At 42.4% G+C, this 23423-nt stretch overlaps 1 protein-coding gene across 1 annotated transcript; it reads right to left on the reverse strand.

Annotated features, from left to right (window-relative positions):
* Nucleotides 1-2423: 2423 nt before the first annotated feature.
* Nucleotides 2424-14933, reverse strand: LOC142217259 (putative methyltransferase DDB_G0268948). The gene is made up of 7 exons (XM_075285454.1): nucleotides 14817-14933; nucleotides 7856-8019; nucleotides 7551-7764; nucleotides 6232-6295; nucleotides 4579-4615; nucleotides 3070-3207; nucleotides 2424-2511 (listed from the first exon to the last, which is right to left on the reverse strand). The coding sequence occupies exons 1-7, from the start codon at nucleotides 14931-14933 to the stop codon at nucleotides 2424-2426; spliced, it is 822 nt and encodes a 273-aa protein (XP_075141555.1).
* Between the last annotated feature and the right edge of the window lie 8490 nt (nucleotides 14934-23423).

Below are 23423 nucleotides of genomic sequence, written 5' to 3' on the forward strand. Positions count from 1 at the left end.
GATTATTATTATTTACATATAATTCTACCAGGACTAAATGTAAAATAGAAAACAAATAACTGATAAAAGGTCAATTGACCATAATATAGGAAATTCAGGGACAGTGGACTGCAAAAGGAGAAATCTATGAGCCCCCACCCCCTTAACTAACTTGAAGATACCTGAAAATGGAACAATTCATAAGGTTCTAGTCTATTTGTTGCCAAGACCATGCTGGTTTATAAACAGTTCTGTGGAGTTGATAAGCCAAATAAGTGACTTAGACTCCTTTTGCTGTCTATTTTGTTCCCCTTGATAAATTCTCATTTATAGCAAAAGTCTTAAAAACTGAGATACTTTACCTCTACGTAATTCTGGTCAAGGTGATAAGGAAAAAAAAAATCCATTTGACTTTGACAGATCAGGCAAGTCAAAGGGTCTATAACAGGGGTAGGGAACAGGGGTAGGGAACTCCCAGCATGCATACTTGCTCTGCTGTTCTTGGAACTCCTATGGAAGTGAATGGAGCATGCTGGGAGTTGTAGTTTCACAGCAGCTGGAGAGCCAAAGGTTCCCTACCGCTGGTGTAGAACTTAAAAGAGATCAAAACTCATGTAGAGGGATGATATTGCACCAGATGTATGTCTCAATCCCCAATCCATACCTTGTCTGCCACATTCTGCTAGTGTGGGTGGTGCCGGGGGGATTCTTTGGCCCAAATGACTTAACCAGTAAAGTGGCTTGAGTATCAATAAGAGGATGGAAATCTAAGAGAGATCCAACCTGGCGTAAACTTCCAATCTTTCGGTCCCTGCACCAATCAGGTCATTTGTTAAGACTAATATACAATATGACAGTGTTAATAAATATTCCCCCTATAAGTTTTTTTTAACTGACTCTGACCAAATCCGATTCCATACCCTTGTTTATAAAAAAAATATTCAAAACAAATAGGTTTTAATTGTGTTTTTGTTTTACAAGCACATTGCAAACAGTAAATAGTCAGAGTAGGTGGTAAAAGGTTTATTGGATTTATTTTTAACTACTGATAAAAAATTGCTACAAAAAGATAAGAATCTAATAGCTGATCCCAAATACAATTACATGTAACTGACAGAATGTAACATTACTGTATGCACTTTGAGGCTGTATTACAATTACAACATGATCTACTGTACTTGTAATTTAGTGATATCTTATACCGCTGTGCAACAGTTACAGGCCTGTGATCCATATTCTTATAGCTTTGTAGCACAGGACATGCTAATACAAAGTGAAAGATACATTCTGAGTGCTTGGATGTTACACTTTAAATAGAAATCAGGAACTTTGGCAGAAACCACTCGGCAGCTGAATAAGGAGAACAATGAACCTAGTGAGCGAGTGCATTATCCACATTACAATAGTATGCCCTGTACTACAGAGCTGAGCCATTATAAAATTTGGCTGGAGTGAGGCTTTAAAGTTGATCATGATAAATGCAGGATAAACATCCCATAACTGGATTAGCTAATGGACCTTCCCTCTCTTATTCTGCAATAAAGCTTACAAATACATTCCCGGCATTGGTTAAGCTTTATTACTAATGAACGCGAGTAAAAAATATGCAAATCTATTCTCCAGGATGTAATTAGGAGAACAGTGCACTCTGTACGCAGCCCTCTAGAGGGCAGCATCCTTAACATCATGCATGACTCAGTTACAAAGTCTTTTTAATCATGATGTGGATTTAATTGCCAAATTAGTATTTCTATCCCAAAAGGGATAGACGCGAGTCACTTGAAGCTCCATTTATTAATTGTGCAGGGGAGGCGGGAACTCTAGTTCTTATCTACTCTGCAGCCGCTCCTACTCTGGGCCACATTACTGACTCCATTCTACAGAATGGAATTGCAATCCGAGTCTATGGGATCAGTGAATTCTCAGATATAAAGAGACTGAAGGGAGACACAAAGTAATGAATCAAGCTTCATAGGATTGGGGTGTACACTAGTAGGTATTATTACTCCCCAGATAACCCCTAAAATCCTTCAACTATCTTTGGGTTCTTTATAAGAGGACTCCGCCAAATGGACTACTGAATGCCTTGGCAAGCGGTGAGCTTAGGAAAACATAAGCGGTATCCGCACGGAACATGCAGACAAAAAAGTGCTTCACAATTTACTTTCCCATCCCCATGACTCGTGCGGAGACCACACGGAAAGCTGTCGGACCCCATTCTAGTCTATGGGGTCTGTGTGTTTTCAGTGCTCACTGCCTGCCAATACGTTCAGTAGTCGGTTGGGGGGGGATGGGGGTTCCCCATGCGGACTTCCCAGACACAGATGTGAACCAGGCCTTAATTGTTACATTATTCAGGTTAGTTCTGTATAGTGTAATTAATAAAATAAGATAAAAAAATATCCAGCTTCGTATACTGTGTGTGGGCTCAGCAGATCTCCATCTTAATCTTTACAAGCAAGGACACAGTAGTGTTTTACGTGCATGTTCAGCCGGGCAGAATCCGCTTTTTCTCCAAGTATTTCCCGGAATCTGTAATAAATTTAATTCAACAAAGTCAAAGTGATAGGCTTTCTATTGTGATATAGGTCTTCTGTTCCAAATACATCTTTCTCGAAGCTAATTTGTTACATAGTATTGGATAATTCTATTTACATGGTCAAATGCAATAGTTTTATAGGGAGTCTGTCAATAGAACCCAACCCAGGGCTCCCTGAATCAGACAGAGTTCCCTTGTAAATTGCTGACTCTGTTGCAGAGATATCGCTGTTTGTCAATATCAAAGAGTACTTTGGAGCAGTGAGGATTTCTAATCCCTACCTTTCTATCAACAAGAAACTTTTTAAAAATTAGCTTTATGTCACCATAACCTGACAATTTTTAACATTTACATCATTTGCAAAGCTTGTTTTAACATGCAACCTCTAGTTTCTAGTTATTGGTGCCATGTTGGGGTATATACAACTTTTATATGCAAGTTTATAAACAAGTGACCAAAAAAATATGCGTGGCATGAAAATGAACATTGAATCCGTGGAAATTAGTAGGTAAAACAATGTCATGTAAGCATCTACCACATTTATACTGTACCTTTTTTCAGTCTGTTCAAGAAATTGTTCTGCTTTTTTCTGATCTCTATCCATGAATATCTGAAACATAACAATGGACTGGATATATCCAATAATTTCAGGAATGGACATCTCAACTTTAACCGATATATCTGTGATCCTATAAGAGAAGAATTTATCTTGGTGATCGCCTGTTTGGAAGAGGACACAACATTTGATATTTGAATTAACATTGAAATCCTCCTTGGAGGTTGAGCATGCCATCAGTTGACCCAACAAAGTGGAATCCACAAAGTGGTACAGCAGCTGCCCCACCAGCAGCTTGGCCTAGTGTGAGTTAGGTTGTACAACCGCCAGACGCAGTGTGGGCATATAGTTTCCTGAACTGACAGAGGAAGAGGAGGAGTAACGTGCTAGATCTAGATGTGGCCTTCCAACAGGGAGGGCCACAGGGAGAAGTAGAGCAATTTTGCTAACTTCACCTACCAGTTTCAGTCAAATCTATTTTGCCAAATAAGATGATGATACCTTTTCATGTGAGTACGTAGATATGTTGTTCTTATAATTGTCCCTGCACCATCACGGCTAAGTTTCTGCTTGTAGAACTTGCGCATTGCCATAGATTAAAAGTTGGCAATGTAGAAAAATCGCACATGGGAGAGGACAACGTGTAGTTGCTGCTGCCAATATCAGCAGAAAAATGTCCCTACAACCAGTTCCACCACCTGGAAATCTTCCACCAAGTTTGTCCTGGGCAGGCTTTTTGGATGTTAGGCCTACGCATTGGTTAGAATAGTTGCCATTACCACTGCCACCACTCTCTTCCTCACACAAATCCATTCATTATCCACTAGACTACAAACTGTAAGAAGTCCCTGGTGTATGCGCTAAGGCTACACTCATTTCTCTATTATGCATAATAGTTCTGTGCATGTGTGGTGAAGTCTGCATAGTACTGGCAGATACATTGCAGCTACATTATTATACTTATTCACCTATGCACGTGTTTGTACTTAGGTTGTGGGTAGTGCATCCAATGACAAAACATATTGTATTATTCTCATAATATACAATTAAGATTACTTCATGTATGCATGTCACACTAGTTCTATAGTCTATTTGTATTAATATTGGGAGGGAAGGTGAGAAGTGGCACAAAGGAAATGAATATATTCCTTCGGATTTAACCAAAAGTGATACAGCTATAAAATTGGGAGCCTACCATATCAAAAATTCTGCTTATGATACAGAAAGCACACGGACCCATTATAGTCTATGAAGTCTGTGTGCTTTTACTGCACACTGCTTGCCAGTGCGCTCGGTACTCCGTTCGGGGTGGTCCCCATGCAGACTCCCCGAACAGATTACCGAATGCAGATGTGAACCAGGCCTAAGCTTCAACCAGTGACTCACACAAGGCTCCATTGAAACATGGCTGCACAGACAAGATACTATGTCAGTTAAATCTTTGGGACTGCCAACTCTTTGAGACAGATGGGTGTTATAGCACACAGTTATGTAAAAAACTTACCATTTCTTTTCTTTTAGTGGAATAGCCTTATACAGTCCTATGAAAAAGTTTGGGCACCCCTATTAATCTTAATCATTTTTAGTTCTAAATATTTTGGTGTTTATAACAGCCATTTCAGTTTGATATATCTAATAACTGATGGACACAGTAATATTTCAGGATTGAAATGAGGTTTATTGTACTAACAGAAAATGTGCAATATGCATTAAACCAAAATTTGACCGGTGCAAAAGTATGGGCACCTCAACAGAAAAGTGACATTAATATTTAGTAGATCCTCCTTTTGCAAAGATAACAGCCTCTAGTCGCTTCCTGTAGCTTTTAATCAGTTCCTGGATCCTGGATAAAGGTATTTTGGACAAACAATTCAAGTTCAGTTAAGTTAGATGGTCGCCGAGCATGGACAGCCCGCTTCAAATCATCCCACAGATGTTCAATGATGTTCAGGTCTGGGGACTGGGATGGCCATTCCAGAACATTGTAATTGTTCCTCTGCATGAATGCCTGAGGATTTGGAGCGGTGTTTTGGATCATTGTCTTGCTGAAATATCCATCCCCGGCGTAACTTCAACTTCGTCACTGATTCTTGAACATTATTCTCAAGAATCTGCTGATACTGAGTGGAATCCATGCGACTCTCAACTTTAACAAGATTCCCGATGCCGGCATTGGCCACACAGCCCCAAAGCATGATGGAACCTCCACCAAATTTTACAGTGGGTAGCATGTGTTTTTCTTGGAATGCTGTTTCTTTTTGGACGCCATGCATAACGCCTTTTTTTTTATAACCAAACAACTCAATTTTTGTTTCCAAAATGAAGCTGCCTTGTCCAAATGTGCTTTTTCATACCTCAGGCAACTCTATTTGTGGCGTACGTGCAGAAACGGCTTCTTTCTCATCACTCTCCCATACAGCTTCTATTTGTGCAAAGTGCGCTGTATAGTTGACCGATGCACAGTGACACCATCTGCAGCAAGATGATGCTGCAGCTCTTTGGAGGTGGTCTGTGGATTGTCCTTGACTGTTCTCACCATTCTTCTTCTCTGCCTTTCTGATATTTTTCTTGGCCTGCCACTTCTGGGCTTAACAAGAACTGTCCCTGTGGTCTTCCATTTCCTTACTATGTTCCTCACAGTGGAAACTGACAGGTTAAATCTCTGAGACAACTTTTTGTATCCTTCCCCTGAACAACTATGTTGAACAATCTTTGTTTTCAGATCATTTGAGAGTTGTTTTGAGTAGCCCATGATGCCACTCTTCAGAGGAGATTCAAATAGGAGATCAACTTGCAATTGGCCACCTTAAATACCTTTTCTTATGATTGGATACATCTGGCTATGAAGTTCAAAGCTCACTGAGGTTACAAAACCAATTTTGTGCTTCAGTAAGTCAGTAAAAAGTAGTTAAGGGAATTCAAATCAATAAAATGATAAGGGTGCCCATACTTTTGCACCGGTCAAATTTTGGTTTAATGCATATTGCACATTTTCTGTTAGTACAATAAACCTCATTTCAATCCTGAAATATTACTGTGTCCATCAGTTATTAGATATATCAAACTGAAATGGCTGTTGCAAACACCAAAATATTTAGAACAAAAAATGATTAAGATTAATAGGGGTGCCCAAACTTTTTCATAGGACTGTATATACTTTGGTATTGGCACATCATGTGTTCGTGGAATTTACCAGTATACTGGAACAAAGTATCATACACCTGAAAAAATAAATATAGCTTTGATCAGGATCTGACTGGATCACAATTATTCCTGGTACAATAACAAAACCCTAAGGGTGCATTCACACTATACGCGTATCACATTGAAACCAATAGGGAAAAAAGCAGCCCATTCATTTCTATGGCGAGCGCTCGTATGCCGGCTCCCATTGAAATGAATGGGATCTGCTTTGTACGCGTTCATTCTGAACGTGTTTTACGCTCAGAATGAGCTGAGCGTATCCGAAGTGTGAATGCACCCTAACAGTTCCCCACTGCCCAATTTGGAGTTGCCTTTAAAATCAATCACATGCTATATATTTTGTTATTGTCACATTATTAAATCCATAAGAGTTATTTTTTTTCATGTTTGTGTAGCTGTTTGAATGATTGTCTTTCCTAGAAGGTATATTTTTCAGTGGCACAATTTTTGGGTACCTAAATTGTATTAGCCTAGATTGACTAATACTTCTACAATGAAAACAGACAGGTAGTCTGGCAAATGTACGTGGTTATCACAATGACTGATGCATCTGTAGACCATTGGTTTACTTTGAGCTAGAATTTTACAACTGTTTTTGCATTTAAGCCTGGTCTCCACGCGAGACATGTGGACAGGAAAGTAGATTGTGAAGTACTTTTCTGTACACATGTTCTATGTGGACACTGCACGGAAAGCACACAAGACCCCATTACAGTCTATGGTGTCTGTGTGTTTTCATTGCACACCGCTTGCCAATGCTTTCGGTAGTCCATTCGGGGATTCCAATACGGACTCCCCGAACTGATTACCAAAAACAGATGTGAACCAGGCCTCAGCTAACACCAAATTCTAATAGCAGTGGCTCAGCTTCAGACATGGTGCATTAACTCCAGCTTCCAGCTAGGTGTATGGCATCATGCTGGGACATGTTAAAGACATTACAACATTAAAATATACACTTATCATCTAAGTACAGGTTTGGTCATAAGTGATTGAGTATTGGGGGACCAACAGCTAAAAAATTCCTGCAGATCGTACTCACCCTTGGGCAATCCAATAAAGAATAATGGAGCTGAAATGCTCAACCTCATACTCCATTCAAATGGGAGGGTATAGTCCCCTTAATCTCATGATCAGTGGGAGTCCCAACAGTTGGACACCCATTGATAAGACAGTAATACCCTGTGGAATTACATTTCAGCAGAATTCTAGTATACACAATGAAGGGTACATAGGAGTTATAATGGCGATAGAATTTCACAAGTATGTTACCTCTGACAGTACTACATTTAGATCATGTGACAAATCCTCATATTCGATCTCAGTGGGTGGATAAAGAGCATGCACCGCCAAGCATCCTTTTGTCTTGAGTACCCGCACTGCTTCACTGGCAAATTTGTCTATTATGAACCAGTGAGCAGCAAGCCCCGCAGTCACCAGGTCCACAGAAGCATCATTCATAGGCAACTTCTCAGCTGGGGCAATCCTATAAAAAAGATAGACGATTGTCATTGTAACGTGCATCACCTAATCCTCGTATATCAGCAGATCTGCCTTAAATCCAGTGAAACACTCACATGTATGACACATTGTCTACTGAATTACACTGTGTTGCCAGATTTATTTGGGATTCACTAATGTCTATTCCCAGGACCTTCTTGAAGTGAGGCGCAAGAGGTAAAGTGTAACGTCCAGTCCCACAGCCAACATCTACCGCCATCTCAAGAGACCGCCCATTTGTCTAAAGAGAATGACAGAGTACATTTAGTAGGACTGATTTAGGCCATGTACATTAAACTTCTTATACTGACAAATGCAAATAGTAAGTACACATGATTCTTTGGTTTCTGTTTTTGTTCACTTTGTACAATCACTTGAATATAGTAGAGAGCATTTCTAAAGAATTCTCTTTTCACATTTATATGCATGATTAATATAATCATTAGGATCCACAATGGGGAATAGTCACCAAAAATGGACAGTATTGCAAGATGGCTGAAAAATCATGTTGTTTTGAATTAATTAAAATTGTCACCGTGACATGAATTGTGCTAAATTATTATATCCTGCTGTCTCTTCAGACTCTTGAAAAGTTGGGCTGCCATGATGATATCCGATTTTAGCTGTTAATCGAGGGGTTATGTAAAAATCTGTCAAATGAAGAGAAAATATTGTGGCAAATTTACTAATCCTGTAAAATATAAGATTCCGACAGTTTAGAGTAGACATGCAAACACCTTTAAAGGGTGATTACTTGGAGTTGTGTTATGGAGCCGATAAATTAGTTCCATTATTATGAAGATGCTGATGGATTACATTACAGTGATCACCCTTATGTATCACTCCATTCACATGAGGAGAACTTTCAGGCCCCTTTGTCTTAGTTTTAACTTAAATGCACGTGTCTTGTCAGATGATGCCAGAGCGTCAGTCAAACTCACATCAACTGACAACTAGAGATGAGCGAACAGTAAAATATTCGATATTCGTCATTCGTTTCAAATAGCCGCTCAATATTTGACTATTCGATCGAATATCGAACCCCATTATAGTCTATGGGGGAAAATGCTTCGTTTCAGGGGATCCCACCATTCGACTCAGGAGGGTCGCCAAGTCCACTAAGACACCCCAGGAAATGATGCCAACACCTCTGCAATGCAACCGGGACAGCAGGGGAAGCATGTCTGGGGGCACCTAACACACCCAAGTCACTGTTTTACCCCGCCATCATAGCCTAACAACTACACACTTTTTACACTCAAAAAAACCTCTATCAAAGTGGGAAAATACCTTGAAACCTTCTTTCTTCCCCAATTGGATGGACACAAACTCAAATTGAAGCTAAAGAAACATTAACATTTAAATCACGTTGCCCATGACAACCACAGATGGAATAGGCAATGGGAAATCCAACAGTACCCACCCTTAACTGTCATTGTTGATGTGTGTGTGATGTGGTAATACCTTCCAAAATTCACTTTTCTGGCCCTTAACGTGAGCCCTTCCAAATTAAGTTACAGGCCCTTAAGCTGAGCTACCAGCAGAGATTGAGGCCCTTCAGCCTTTAACCTGCAGAGTTTTAGGCCCTTTAACTTAGTTCAGCCTTGCACCAGCAGAGATTTGTTGGTCCTTTGGGTGAGTTGAGCCTTTAAACAGGAGAGATTTAGTTTTTGGCCCTTTGGGTGAGTTGAGTCTCTAAACAACAGAGATTTAGATTTTGGCCCTTAGAGTGAGTAGAGCCTTTAAAAAGCAGTGCTTTTGGCCCTTGGAGTGAGTAGAGCCTTTAAAAAGCAGTGCTTTTGGCCCTTGGAGTGAGTAGAGCTTTGGACCAGCAGTGATTTTGGCCCTTGGAGTGAGTAGAGCCTTGCAACATCAGTGTTTTTGGCCCTTGGCGTCAGTAGAGCCTTTAAAAAGCAGTGCTTTTGGCCCTTGGAGTGAGTAGAGCCTTGCACCAGCAGTGTTTTTGGCCCTTGGCATGAGTAGAGCCTTTCAAAAGCAGTGCTTTTGGCCCTTGGCGTGAGTAGAGCCTTTAAAAAGCAGTGCTTTTGGCCCTTGGAGTGAGTAGAGCCTTGCAACATCAGTGTTTTTGGCCCTTGGAGTGAGTAGAGCCTTTAAAAAGCAGTGTTTTTGGCCCTTGGCGTGAGTAGAGCCTTTAAAAAGCAGTGCTTTTGGCCCTTGGCGTGAGTAGAGCCTTTAAAAAGCAGTGTTTTTGGCCCTTGGAGTGAGTAGAGCCTCTAACCAGCAGAGTTGGGGGGAATGAGGGTGGCTTGAGACTCTAACCAGCAGAGTTGGGGGGAATCAGGGTGGATTCAGACTCTAACCAGCAGAGTTTGGGGGAATCAGGGTGGATTCAGACTCTAACAGAGTTTGGGGGAATCAGGGTGGATTCAGACTCTAACCAACAGAGTTGGGGGGAAGCAGGGTGGATTGAGCCTAGTAGGAGCACAATTGTGCAACGCTGACGGTGGAGGAGTATGAGGAGGAATTGTACAGAGTGAGCACACACCTGAAATTTCATGTCGGTGTGCTTGACATCGGTGGATATGAAAATGATGGGTCTATCCAGTGGCTGTTCATTTTTTATCAGCGTCAGCCGGTCAGCACTGTCAGCTGACAGCCGGCTGCACTTATCCGTAATTATGCCACCTTCAGCGCTGAAGACCCTTTCCGAAAGCACGCTAGTGGCAGGGCAGGAAAGGACCTCCAATGCGTACAGCGCAAGTTCCAGCCACAAATCCAACTTGGAGACCCAATAAGTATAGGCCACAGAGGGATCGGAGAGGACAGGGCTGGTGTCCCTCCTGGTGACACTAGGCCCCTCAGTGGCGGTACTTTGGCCACGGGGTGCCATTAACGTGTCCCAGACCTTGGAGAGTGTTCTCCTGCCGGGTGTGGACAGGATGACAGTTTGTCAGAGCCCCTGCCAGGAATGTTGGGCGGGGAAATGAGGTAGACCCCCCCAGATGACCCGGTCCCAGCCTCAACTACATTCACCCAGTGTGCCGTCAGTGAAATGTAGCATCCCTGTCCGCATGCACTTGTCCACGCGTCGGTGGTCAAGTGGACCTTTGTGCAAATCGCAGAACTTAGGGCCCGCCGGATGTTGCATGACATGTGCTGCTGCAAGGCAGGGACGGCACAGCAGGAGAAGTAGTGACGGCTAGGGATGGCATAGCGAGGTGCCGCACTTGCCATCAGGTCACGGAAGGCCTGAGTTTCCACAAGCTGGAATGGCAACATCTCCTGGGCCAGCTGTTTGGAGATGTGCGCGTTTAAGGCTTGTGGTGGTGGGTAGCGCTGTATTTTTGCCTGCGCTCAAAAGTCTAGGAGATGATGGGTTGCTTTGAAGAGGCGCATGAGGGTACAGGAGAAGGAGCTAAGGCAGGAGAAGTAGGTAAGGCAGGAGAAGGAGCTGAGGCAGGAAAAGGGGAGGATGAGGGAGAAATCTCCAAAGTGGTGGAGGCAAATGTGGAGGTTTCCTGGCTGCTGGTGTGGACTGCAGCGCCAGCACTGGCAACAGTGGAAGAGGCAGTGGCGGCAACGCCGGATGACGATTGTCCTGCGTTTTCTCTCTGCCACTGAGCCCAGTGCTTGCCTTCCAAATGACGGCGCATGCTAGTGGTTGTTAAGTTGCTCTTTTCAGAGCCCCTACTCAGTTTGGAGTTGCAGAGTGTGCAAACGGCACTATATTTGTCCGCAGCACATACATTAAAAGAATTCCACACGACCGAAGACCATGGCCTCGATTGGGGAGTTTTTCTAGGCTGGCTACAAGAGGTAACATGTTGGGACCTGCTGCATGTGGCCTGGCTGTCCTCTGCCTCTGGACATGCCTCTACCTGTAGCCACCCTCTTTGGTGCTGCACTTCCCTCCACATCTCCACTGCTCTCCCTGCTGACATCCGCCCTGTCCAGGTCGGGTCAGTGTCCTCATCGTCCACCACCTCCTCTTCCAATTCCTTTGACGGCTCCTCCTCCTCTTGCGCACCAACAACGGCAACAGGCTGCCCTGATGGTCCAATTGCTTGTCAACAAAAACAGGAGATAACGGATGCTCCAGTGTTTGTGCATCAGGACACAGCAACTCATCTGTTACCTCTGGTGATTCAGGATGTGGTGGGACAGAGAGAGGGACAGTGAATGGAGCCGACACAGCTCCTGGGAGGTGGGAAAGGTGGGATAAGGTTGCTGGGAAAATTGGGCATGTTGTGAGGAAGGAGGACAAGACTGTTGGGTAGGAGGAGGAGTTGAGGTAGAGGCTGACTAGCTGGTGGAGAATGGAAGCATTGTCCGCCAGCCATTGTAACACCTCTTCCTGGTGCTCGGACCTAGTTAGGTTTGTACCCTGCACCCTACTTAATGTGGCCATCAAGCCGGGGACTGTGGGGAAGTGCAATGCTTGCTGCCGCAGAGCTGTAGGCACACTAGACGCTGTTGGTTGAGCGCAACCTTGCTCCACATCTGTATTTCCACGCCCCCATCCTTGTCCACGTCCCCTTGTGCTAGCCTTGCGCATTTTGGATGTATACTAATGCCCTTTTTATGGTCTATACAGCCCTAATAAAAGCTGTTTGACAGGTGTATAGCAAGAAGTAACTGCTATGGATGCCTGCTATTTTGTGGGTGGGGGACACCCAAAATAAAAACTTTGACAGGTGTATAGCAAGAAGCAACTGCTGTGGATGCCTGCTATTTTGTGTGCGGACACCCCTAATAAAAGCTGGTTGGAACGTATATAGCAAGAACTCTATACTCCTCTCCCTTTAGTATATAGCTCTGAAAAGAGCTGTTGTTTTTCTTCGGTTTTTCCCTGCCTACTACAAGCTAATGCCTATCTAGCCCTCAGCAGATGTCTTTCTCTCCTTATCTCTCACCGCGAAATGACACGAATATGAGATACATGCATCAGAGGATTAGATACAAAGATCAGCATACACCATCACACATCAGGGAATTCGATATATAGCTCAGCACACACAATAACACATCACAGAATTAGATACACACACCAACACACTTCAGAAGATTAGATACACAGCTCAGTATCACACATCAGAGAATTAGAATTGTGTATCTAATTCTTTGATGTGTGATACAGTGCTGAGCTGTGTAATCCTCTGATGTGTGTTGGTGTGTGCTGAGCTGTGTATCGAATCCCCTGATTTGTGATGGTGTATGCTGAGGTATGTATCTAATTCTCTGCTGTATGATAGATACACAGCTCAGCACAGTATCACACATCAGAGGATTAGAAACACAGCTCAGTACACACCAACACACCTCAGAGGATTATATACACAGCTGGGCACACACCAACACACATCAGAAGATTAGATACACAGCTCAGCAAACACCAACACAAATCAGAGAATTAGATGCACAGCTCAGCACACACTGTTACACATCAGATGATTAGATACACAAGTCAGCACACAGTATCACACATCAGATGATTAGATATAGAGCTCAGCACACAGTATCACACAGCTCAGCACACACTGTTACACATCAGAGGATTAGATACACAGGTCAGCACACAGTATCACACATCAGATGATTAGATTTAGAGCTCATCACACAGTATCACACATTAGGGGATTAGATACACAGCTCAGTACACACTATCACACATCAGGGGATTAGATACACAGATGAGAACACACCATCACACATGAGAGCTTTACTCCAGGTTTCCATAACAACCCAGCCATTTTTCTTCACTGTTGTAGGTCAGGGGTAGGATGCTGTGGATGGCACTGTTACACAAGGTCACATTCACACAGCTTTATTCCAGGTATCCATAACAACCAATTGCAGGTTTTTCACTAATTTCCAAACTGAGATACACTTTATCACATGGCGCTTATGGACACACACACAAACGACATACAAAATACACCAGTGCAAAACTTGACAATTCTTATGGGACCACTGCACAAACAAAATTGAAATATACCTGTGCAAAGCTGGGTCCTCCTGCTAGTACATTATATAAGGTGCTGTAGGAAGGATCACAAAGTATTGCAGTAACGGTGATGTACGGTTGCGTCTGAAATTCATCTCATTGAATGATACAGAGCAATCAATTCTGAAAAGCTTACATATTGCAAGTAGCAGAGTTAGAGAATTTTTAGAATAGCACAGTATAGTCAGATTTAATCATTTACAGGCAGATTATTGATAGAAATTATAAATATTAGGAGTGAGAGAGGATATTTGTGCTGCTGATGTGAGCATGACAGCACCATCCTGCACTACTACACAGACAAAGGACAGTTAAAGCTCATTGTCAATAATCTAATTTTGTCCAAGTCTGTTGTGCAATAGAGCAGTTTCATCTGTATACAGTGTATAACGCTCCAGGATTATTATTTTTTTTTGCTCCTAAAAGTTATGCAGAGTTTTACAGATTTTAACTATCTTGGTGGTGATAGCCTGTTGTTTTAGTCAGTTGCAAATGGATACAACCATGACTGCAGGAATTTCCTATGGTCAGAAAAATCAGACACAATGTCCTTATTATGGCCGGGTTATCTTCTCATGCATATAGTTTCCCTCCCTGCCTGGCTGGTCTGTAACTTCCACCGGGCCAAGCCACTAATTGCATTCACTGCCATGCCACTTAAGAAAATCCACTGCCTTTCACCATCTGATGGCATGCACAGTGCCAATGAATCATTGCTTTTTCCAATACCAACACATTGTTATTGTGACACCATTAAGGGTTGTCCTAGAAGTTTAAGTTACCTAATACCTGATGCGACTGACTATGATGGACCTGGAGGTTCAGGCCTTGTCAAAACTCCAGGTCACGTGATTGGAAGAAGAACTCTGATACCGTTCATTCCAAGTTACTGATGAGATTGGCAGTAGGTCCAAAGGATAATGATCACTGCGCTTCACCTTATATTGATAAACTTTCTTTATTGATGTCCAACAATAAAATCACAACGTGTTTCGGACTCTCTGCCTTTTCTCAAGTGTGTGGACTTTGACATCGTGCTGGATGCTTCAAGCTTGATGTCGAAGTCCACACACTTGAGAAAGGGCAGAGAGCCCGAAACACGTTGTGATTTTATTTTTGGATATCAATAAAGAAAGTTTATCAATATAAGGTGAAGCGCGGTGATCATTATCCTTTGGACCTACTGGCATTGTATCGACACCTTGGGTGGTACAGGTCCTGCAGCTCTAACACCTAGGGAGGAAGCCCCCTAAAAAGTGGTTCACAGGCTATTTTGATGGTTGTGTTCATCACAACCACATAAGGTGATAAGCTTGCATTATAAATAATCTAACACTTACCTTACGTTACGTCACCATATACAGCTCGGTGCTGTTCTCTCCTTTTGGTCCCACTGATGAGATTGGGGAAGGGTAGATCAAATGATCTGGGGATCCACGGAGGCAGAACCCCCAAGCCCATCGTCAGCTAGGTGAATTTAAGCTCCTTGGACAACCTCTTTACTTTAAGCAGCTTAAAAAACCAGCTCCACCATACTTTACTGTTGCCTGCAGATGCTTTGTTTGTGTTGTAAAACAATAAAACATAATCTACAGCTCCCCTTTGTCCATTGGTATTGAATAGCATGGATAATTTAGTTCTTAACTGGAGTCAACCTGAATTTTGCAGATATATCTGAAATTTTTTCACAAATAACATGCACTGTTTTAGTTGTTTTACAACAAAGCACAGATATTACATATCACAAAGAATTGTGAACAATATCCAAAAGTAATTCTGTAATTGCAAATATTTGTATTAAATGGGTATGTCATAAACACTTAAAGTCCAATGGAAACAACTGATATGGCCCAATTCAGACAAGCCAATATTCTAATAGTCTACCTTCACAAGACATACAATTCCTCTTAATAATAGTGCTAAACAGTTGAAAACAAATGACATTGTCAAGGGCCAATTGCTGACGCTGGAGGTAGATATACGGACAGCAACTTCATACAAGGAAAAAGTCTTATACTATATTATAATAATGTGTTTGTCCGTCTGTCTGTCTGTCTGTCTGTTCTTTATGCGCGACCAAATATCTGGACCGATCTTCACCAAGTTTGGCACACAGATAATTCAGGTGTCCGGGAAGGTTTAAAATGAGACCTCAACTCGCTTGGACATACCGTTCCGGAGATATAGTATTCCCAAAACAATGAGCCCCTTAGCCAATACAAACCTGCAAGTCTTTCACTCAGTTTCCAACTGCTATACACACGGTTACTCCACATGCACAATCCAACACTGATATGCAAATTGAGATACACGCATCAGAGGATTAGATACACAGATCAGCACACAGTAGCACATGCCAGAGAATTAGATACACACATCTGCGCATATTTCCACACACCGGAGGATTAGATACATACGTCTGCACACATTTAGGGCAATGTGGATGACACTGTTACACAAGGTCACATTCACACAATTTTAATCCAGGTATCCATAACAACCGATTGCAGGTTTTTCACTGATATCCAAACGCAGATACACATGATCATATGACACTTATGGACACAAACGAGATACAAAATACACCAGTGCAAAACTGGGCAATTCTTATGGGGCCAGTACACAAACAAAAAATGAAATATACCCGTGCGTAGCTGGGTCCTCCTGCTAGTTATAAATAATAAATATGTGTCTCACCTAAAAAGATTTGCAGGGATGATTCCTTGCGTGAAGTCTTACGGGTCCGTTTTCCCAAGGTGTGTGCCCTGCTAAGAAGGTACAGTATTTATAAGCATCCAGGAGAACGAGCATGTCTGTGCAAGTCCAATTAAACTGACATATTGTTTTAGGGCCAACTACAGAAGTTTCTTAATTACGATTATGTAAAAGACTGGCATGTTCACAGATATGGATAAGGAAAATAATAATAATAGATTATAAAGTTTGGATAAATTAATGGAAGATGTCAAAAATGTACTACTGATGCTCAAACGAAGCTCAATGGCCACAAGTGACTATAATGGGTTCTGTTGGTTGTCCATTGTTGTTAAACTGAAAGTGGTGGACAAAAAAAAAACATGCGTGCAAGTCCCTGCCTCCCAGCGACATACGGTCCCCTACTGTAATCGCTATGGGACAGTATGTCTCTGGAAGAGACTCCTAGCATCATAGATAGCCATATTGCTAGTAGTCCTCTTCTAGGTTGATGCTCACGCCAGTAAATCTTGCAAACGCAAAGGTTCTCGATTTTTAACAGTGCTTTTTAGGCTAAGGCTCCATGTAGTGAAAGACAGTAAAAAGAAACGCTATGGAATAAAACGCAGAGGAAACGTATTGCTTTTTTTTTCTTCCCCATTTTTTATTGCGTTTTCGCAGTTCTCCTCTGCAGACATGTGACATCACCCCTGTAGCCACTCTGTATACATGGAGAAAGCAGGAGAGACGGCCATCCCAGCACAGGAACAGAGGGGAGGATGCACCTAAGTAAAAATGCATTTTTTTTTTTTTAAAATGTCCTTAGCTTCGGGTGGGTTCACACCTGCGCCCGGTCTCCGCTTTGTAGGTTTCCGTCTTCTGCCTGAGAAAAGGGACAGGAGACGGAAACCCGGCAGTCAGTGTCCGCCCGTGAGCGTCTTCTGGTCTCCTCGAGGAAACGTTTTTTGTTTTTTTGTTTTTTTTTAACTGGACACAAAGTCCGATTCACAGGGCCATAACATAAGGGGGCCATAGGGGGTAGTATCCACCAGAGAATTTGGCAGCATTAATTTAAGGTTAATTAATTAGAGGACATTATTCATTTAGTTATTAACCCCTTCCTGCCACATGCATTTTTCAATTTTTTTGTTTTTGACTCCTCCCCTTCTGAATCCCATAACTATCTTATTTTACCACGCTCAGAGCCATATGAGGTCTTTAATATTTGCAGGACAAATTGTTCTTCATGATGCTACCATTAATTATTCTGTACAATATACTGGGAAGCTGGAAAAAAATTCAGAATGGGGTGGATTTAAAAAAAAAAGTGCATTTGCAACCAAATTGACATGTCATCTGTAGTCTATGTTTCAATTCTGAGGATACCAAATTTATACAGGTTTATTTACATTTTAACCCCTTAATGAAAATCCAAAACTGTGCAAAAAATTTTTTTTTCTAAAAGTTGCCATATTCTGACACCTGTAACTTTTTTACACTTCTGTGTACGGGGCCGGGTGTACTTTTTAGTTCTACCATTGTGAGGAATTGCTTTTGCTTTGATCACTTTTTATTCATTTTTTTTTTTTTTATCAAAGGCAAAACAGTGAAAAAAAAAACAAAAAAACAGCAATTTGACACTTTTTATTTTTTTCCCACTGGCGTTTACATACGGAAAAATATTTTTATAGATTTGTAGACCGGGCGTTTTAGGACACAGGGATATCTAATGTGTATGTGTTTCACAGTATATAAGTACTTTTATATGTGTTCTAGGGAAAGGGGGGTGATTTGAGCTTATAATATTTGTAATTTTTTTGTGTATATTTTTACATTTTTATTTTTTTTCTGCATTTGTTAGACCCCCTAGGGGGTATTGAACCCCAGGGGATCTGATCACTAAGGCAATGTATTACAATGTTAATGCATTGTACAAGAATTGTCTCTTCTTTTTCAGGCTACCTAGAGTAGTCTGCAAAAGATCACTATCGAACTCCTAGAGCAGGGGTCAGAACCTTCAGTTCTCCAGCTACTGGAAAACTGCTACTCTCAATATGTAGTTTGACCACAGCCAAAGTGCCAAAGTTTGCCCACCCCTGCCCTAGAGGCACATTAAACACCAGACAGGAACACAACATTGAGTTAAAGCAACACAATGTTCCCTTCATTTTACGCTGGTATGTATAATCCCCCTCAGGGCCAAGAGCTGGAAATCCCTTCCGATGTGTAACACAGATTCTGGGAGCCTTCACGCGGAGTTTACGAATGTAAACTCGTTCAGAGTGGCGTTAAAACAGATCCCATTGACTTCTATGGGTGCCGGCATACGCGCGCTATCCATTGAAATCAATGCCAGGATCTTTTACCTATTGCTTTCAATGTGGCATTAACAAGGCATTATTCTGGGCAGGGGCGCTAACGTGCCATTATGCTGTGTGGGGGGCACTAATGTAGTATACTGTGGGGGAATACTACGGAGCAGTATACTGTGAGTAGAGGCATAAAGGAGCATTATTCTATGTCCCATTATTGCCCCTACACAGTATAATGCCCCATTATTGTGCCTCCTCAGTATTCTCCTTAATATCCCCCCACTAGTGCCCCTATACATAATTTACATCAAACCATATCTCCCAACCATCCCAGATTCTGCAGGACAGTCCTGTATTCAGGGTTGTGTCCCGCGGTCACAGTCGGAGGTATGTCCAGGATTCCAACCAAAACGAACATGAAGGTAAGTCACAAAAGTGTGGGCTATTAAAATACAAAAGCTTTATTGTCCAACAAGCTAAAACTTGGGATGGGCTCCCATATGAAAAATTAAACATACTAAACACACATTAAAAGGTGTGGCGCTTCAGCACGTTTATCTTCTTACTTAGCACAAGTGCAGGACCGTAAATATATCCTCCCTTTTCCTACATATTATGTAACAAGCGCACACACCCTCTATTGCTATTCCTGCTAGAGGGCTATTACATCCTTGTGTCCTTGTTTTGCCTCTCCACTTATACCTGTGGCTAATCCTAAATGTAGCAACCTTAAGTCATATAGCAAAGCCTGCCTGCCTTTATCCCCTTTTCAGCAGTGTCAGCCGCTAAATGAAAACAGGAATGGCTGCCTGTATTATTCTATTTGGTTCTATATATACTCCTAATGCTGTCTCTGTGTGTGTTAGAGTTGCTGTGGTGGTCCCTGGGGTGGTGCCTGTGCATTGGAGGGTTGGCCCCTGGGGTCTTGCCCCCACAGTTTAATGTCCATATCCAGTTGCCCCCATGGTTTAATGTCTGTCTCCAGTTGCCCCCATGGTTTAATGTCCCTCTCCATTAAACTATGGAGCAGCTGGAGAGGGACATTAAACTGTGGGTACACCAAGAGAGAGACTTTATACTGTGGGGTCAATTTGAGAAGTACAGTAAAATGTGGGGCATATAATATTAGGGTTATTGTGTGGGAAGCACAAAGAGAAATGGATCGTAATGGACAGAGTCATTTTAGAAGTGGGAGGAGCCAAATTTTCCACGTTGCGCTTAGCACGGCACATATTTTTTCCCTCTTTCTGTCCTTTGAAAGTTGGGAAATATGACATACATCCCAACCTTCTTGGATTTAGCGTGACATTCCAAGATTCAGGGTCATGTTCCGCAGTCCCGGTCGGCGGGATCTATGTCCCGGTTTCAACTCATCTGCGTCCGGAGTACACAGATGAGTTGAATACAGTAATGAAAGATGGAGGAGCTATCGGCAGACAACTCCTGCTTCAGTGCTGAGCTCCACACTGGGCGCGATGTGAGTGACATCATCACATCGCGCCCGGAGCCAAAGCTCAGCGCTGAGACTGCAGAGAGAATGGCAGGGGATCGAAGAAAGGTGAGTATCAGTGTTTTTATGGTATGAACATAACCTAGGGGCAGAGATGGAAGGGGAACGTTATATTGGGGGAAGAAATGGAGGGGGACATTCTACTGTGGGTAGAGATTGAGGGGGGGGTCATTATACTGGGGGCAGAGATGGAGGGGGACATTATACTGGAGGCAAAGATGGAGAGAGGATATTATACTGGGGCAGAGATGGAAAGGGCATATGAAACTGGGGGCAAACAAAGGGGGGGACATTACACTAGGGGCAGACAAAGGGGGGCATTAAACTGAGGGCAGACAAAGAAAAGACATAAAACTGGGGGCAGATGAAGGGGGATATTAAAATGGGGAAAACTGGAGGGGGAAATTAAACAATGGGGGTCACTGGGGGAGGACATTAAACCATGTGAGTAACTGGAGGGGGATCTGTTTGCCTCTAGTTGCTCCCAGTATCATGTCCCGCTCCAGTTGTCATTAATTTATTGCCCCCCTCCAACTAGCCCCACTGTTTAATGTCCCCCTCCAGCTGCCCCAGTTTCATATCTCCCTCTACTTTCCACCAGTTTAAACTGTGGTACCAGGAGAGGGACTTGGGGCAGTTGGAAGGGAACATTATAATGTGGGGACATATAATGTACAGGTGACTGTAGGAGGATTATACTGTGTGGGGGCACATGAAAAAGGAATGAGAATGGGCGGAGTCAACACAAGTGGGCGGGGCAAAACCTACCACATGCCGCACATTTTGTCCCTTTTTCCGTTTTTCAAAAGTTGGGAGGTATGCTAACATGCGCTGTACGGCCAGGCAAACGTAGCTCTAGCATGTGCTGTATGGGCAAGTAGACGTAGATCTGCATGTGCTGTATGGGCACATAGACCCAAGTAAGATAATCCTTTAATAATCCTTTAATAGTCCCACATTGGGGAAATTTCAGAAAGTATATTATCAGGCCAAGACCTACTCTATTAGAAACCATTATTAAGGCATATCCTGGCAATACGCCATCACTTTCTGTGCTCATAATTCAGAGCCACCAGTCCTTTCATTCTCAAACTCACTGGATGTCTGAGCCTAAAGACTACATCAATATTCTCTTGTGATGTGATTCTATGACACCACATTTAACTGTATGTGTATAAAAAGAAAAACTAGACTAAAAAACAAAAATCATAAATATATTTATATTACACATGTTAAATGGTAAAGTGGTTTTCAAAGTCCTATATCCCCTTCCACTCCAGGTACAGTCTCCCTGGAAAGAAGACTCTATAAGACACGGGTCCCAAGCAGACCCCCCGCCCCCCCGAAAGCAAACCTAATCTGCTTAAGAAGGCGGTTATCTGTGGAAACCCGCAGCCCCTATAGCCAAAAAAGGGCTGAGAAACACGGAGAGAAAAACACTGCTTGTTGGACTTTTCTCTCTGCATTTTTAAAGTGGAGTGGGTCTCCGAGTGGAGACCAAGCACAGGTGTGAACCTAGCTTAAGATGAATGAAAAACGGAAAATATGTCTTTACTTTTGGACCTTCATTAAGGACTAGAATGAAGTTGCTCCTGGTACATCCATTGTACAGACAAGGAGTTAGGAAAAGATTGCCATCTAGGTCACCAATGAAGGAAATTGTGGGCCAGGGTAAATTGGAAAGAAACTTCCTGGCAAGGGAAAGCATCAGAATAACGGTTAAAGAGTTCTGAAGCTGAAGGACCCCCACTTCAGCTTAGTATGAATTCACTCGTAATGCTTAAAATAAAGATACAAAAATGAAGAAATGCGTAGAGTAAATGAGGCCTTAGGGTGGTCGGCTGACCCTGCGCTGAGAGGTACACATGTGGGTGGAGGTACATTTCAAAATTCCTGCCTTAGGCACCAAGAGGCCAATGGCCACACATCTTTAAGTATGTACAGATTCAGACCGTTCCGCTGAACTAGTTCCCCATTGATGGCATCTTGTCTTATGTTATGTCACAATGACACAGGTGTAGTTCCTGTTGTTAACAAGATGTGACCTGTTATACAGTCAAAAGACGCTCACCTGAAATTCCAGTTCATTTTCCCACATGACAAGGGAACATGTGTCCTGTTATGTAGAAAAACACACTAAGTTCAGCATCGACCTGTATTACCGTAAGCAGCCTCAAAAAGAAATTGAAAGAACCACAAAGCAAGCAGAGGTATTATTATAAGAAAGGAACTATATGAATGATACAAAAGATATGTTATTATTAAGTCCATGAGGCTGAATACTCTGCAACCTATAGCCTGCACACAGCCTCCAAGAAAACAAACATTCATAGGACTACAAAGCAAGCAGAGGTATTATAGTTGTTCCTTACTTATGATATGAATGATGCAAAAGATAGGCTTAACCCTCTGCAACCTGAACATCCATTGTGCCTCTTTTCTAAGTATTTTTTTAGTCAAGACCACCCCCTCTGATGGTTGGACGGACTTGTTCTCTGCCCTAAAAAGTGAATCCATACACATTGTCTCTATGAAATTCCCATATGTGTTTTTTGTCTGGACCTATAGAAGCCAACAGTCAACATCTGAATTCGAGTATTGTCTTGTCCATATAATTTTGTGGGCAAGGAGACGTGGCCAGGTATACCAAACCTGATGACCGACAGTTGTTAAATTTGCAGTTATAATAGACCGTACCAGTTGTGGCGCTCTTAGGGTCCATTCACACCGAGGAAAATGGTGAGGAATTTGGTGTGCAATTTTCCACGGTGAAAAAAAAGCCTCCCATTGATTTTGTTTTTTTTAAGAGCCCCTTAGAGGAAGTCCAGCATTATATTCAGTAGATATCAATACTTTGTCTGACATTTGGAATCAACTTTCATAGGGAATAGTTGTGCAGGTTTAGGATTACTTACCTACTGCCTGGGGAACTATATATGAATGTGTGCGTAGGCACAAAGTGTCAGAGTGATGTCATCTCCAGTGTCTTCATTCCTGATTTTGCAATAAGACCCTTTAGAACGTACAGTGCCAGGTTGTACCCTTGTCAGTGGCTTGTCCTATCAAACGCATAGATATACGCACACACCCAAGATATGTTATTCCCGCATTCTGTCCCATATATTTCCATTACATAAACCACCACGACACAGAATGAGTTAAAC

The sequence above is a fragment of the Leptodactylus fuscus genome, chromosome 8 (genome assembly GCF_031893055.1).
Source record: "Leptodactylus fuscus isolate aLepFus1 chromosome 8, aLepFus1.hap2, whole genome shotgun sequence".
In the NCBI taxonomy this organism is placed as follows: Eukaryota; Metazoa; Chordata; class Amphibia; order Anura; family Leptodactylidae; genus Leptodactylus; species Leptodactylus fuscus.

Coding starts and splice junctions, on each gene's coding strand:
- LOC142217259 (XM_075285454.1), bottom strand. CDS start 14,933: ATGCCAGTAGGTCCAAAGGATAATGATCACCGCGCTTCACCTTATATT. Junction 8,020..14,816: donor GGCTCTCTGCCCTTTCTCAA/GTGTGTGGACTT, acceptor CATTCTCTTTAG/ACAAATGGGCGGTCTCTTGA. Junction 4,616..6,231: donor CATGATGTGCCAATACCAAA/GTATATACAGTC, acceptor ACTTTTTCATAG/GACTGTATAAGGCTATTCCA.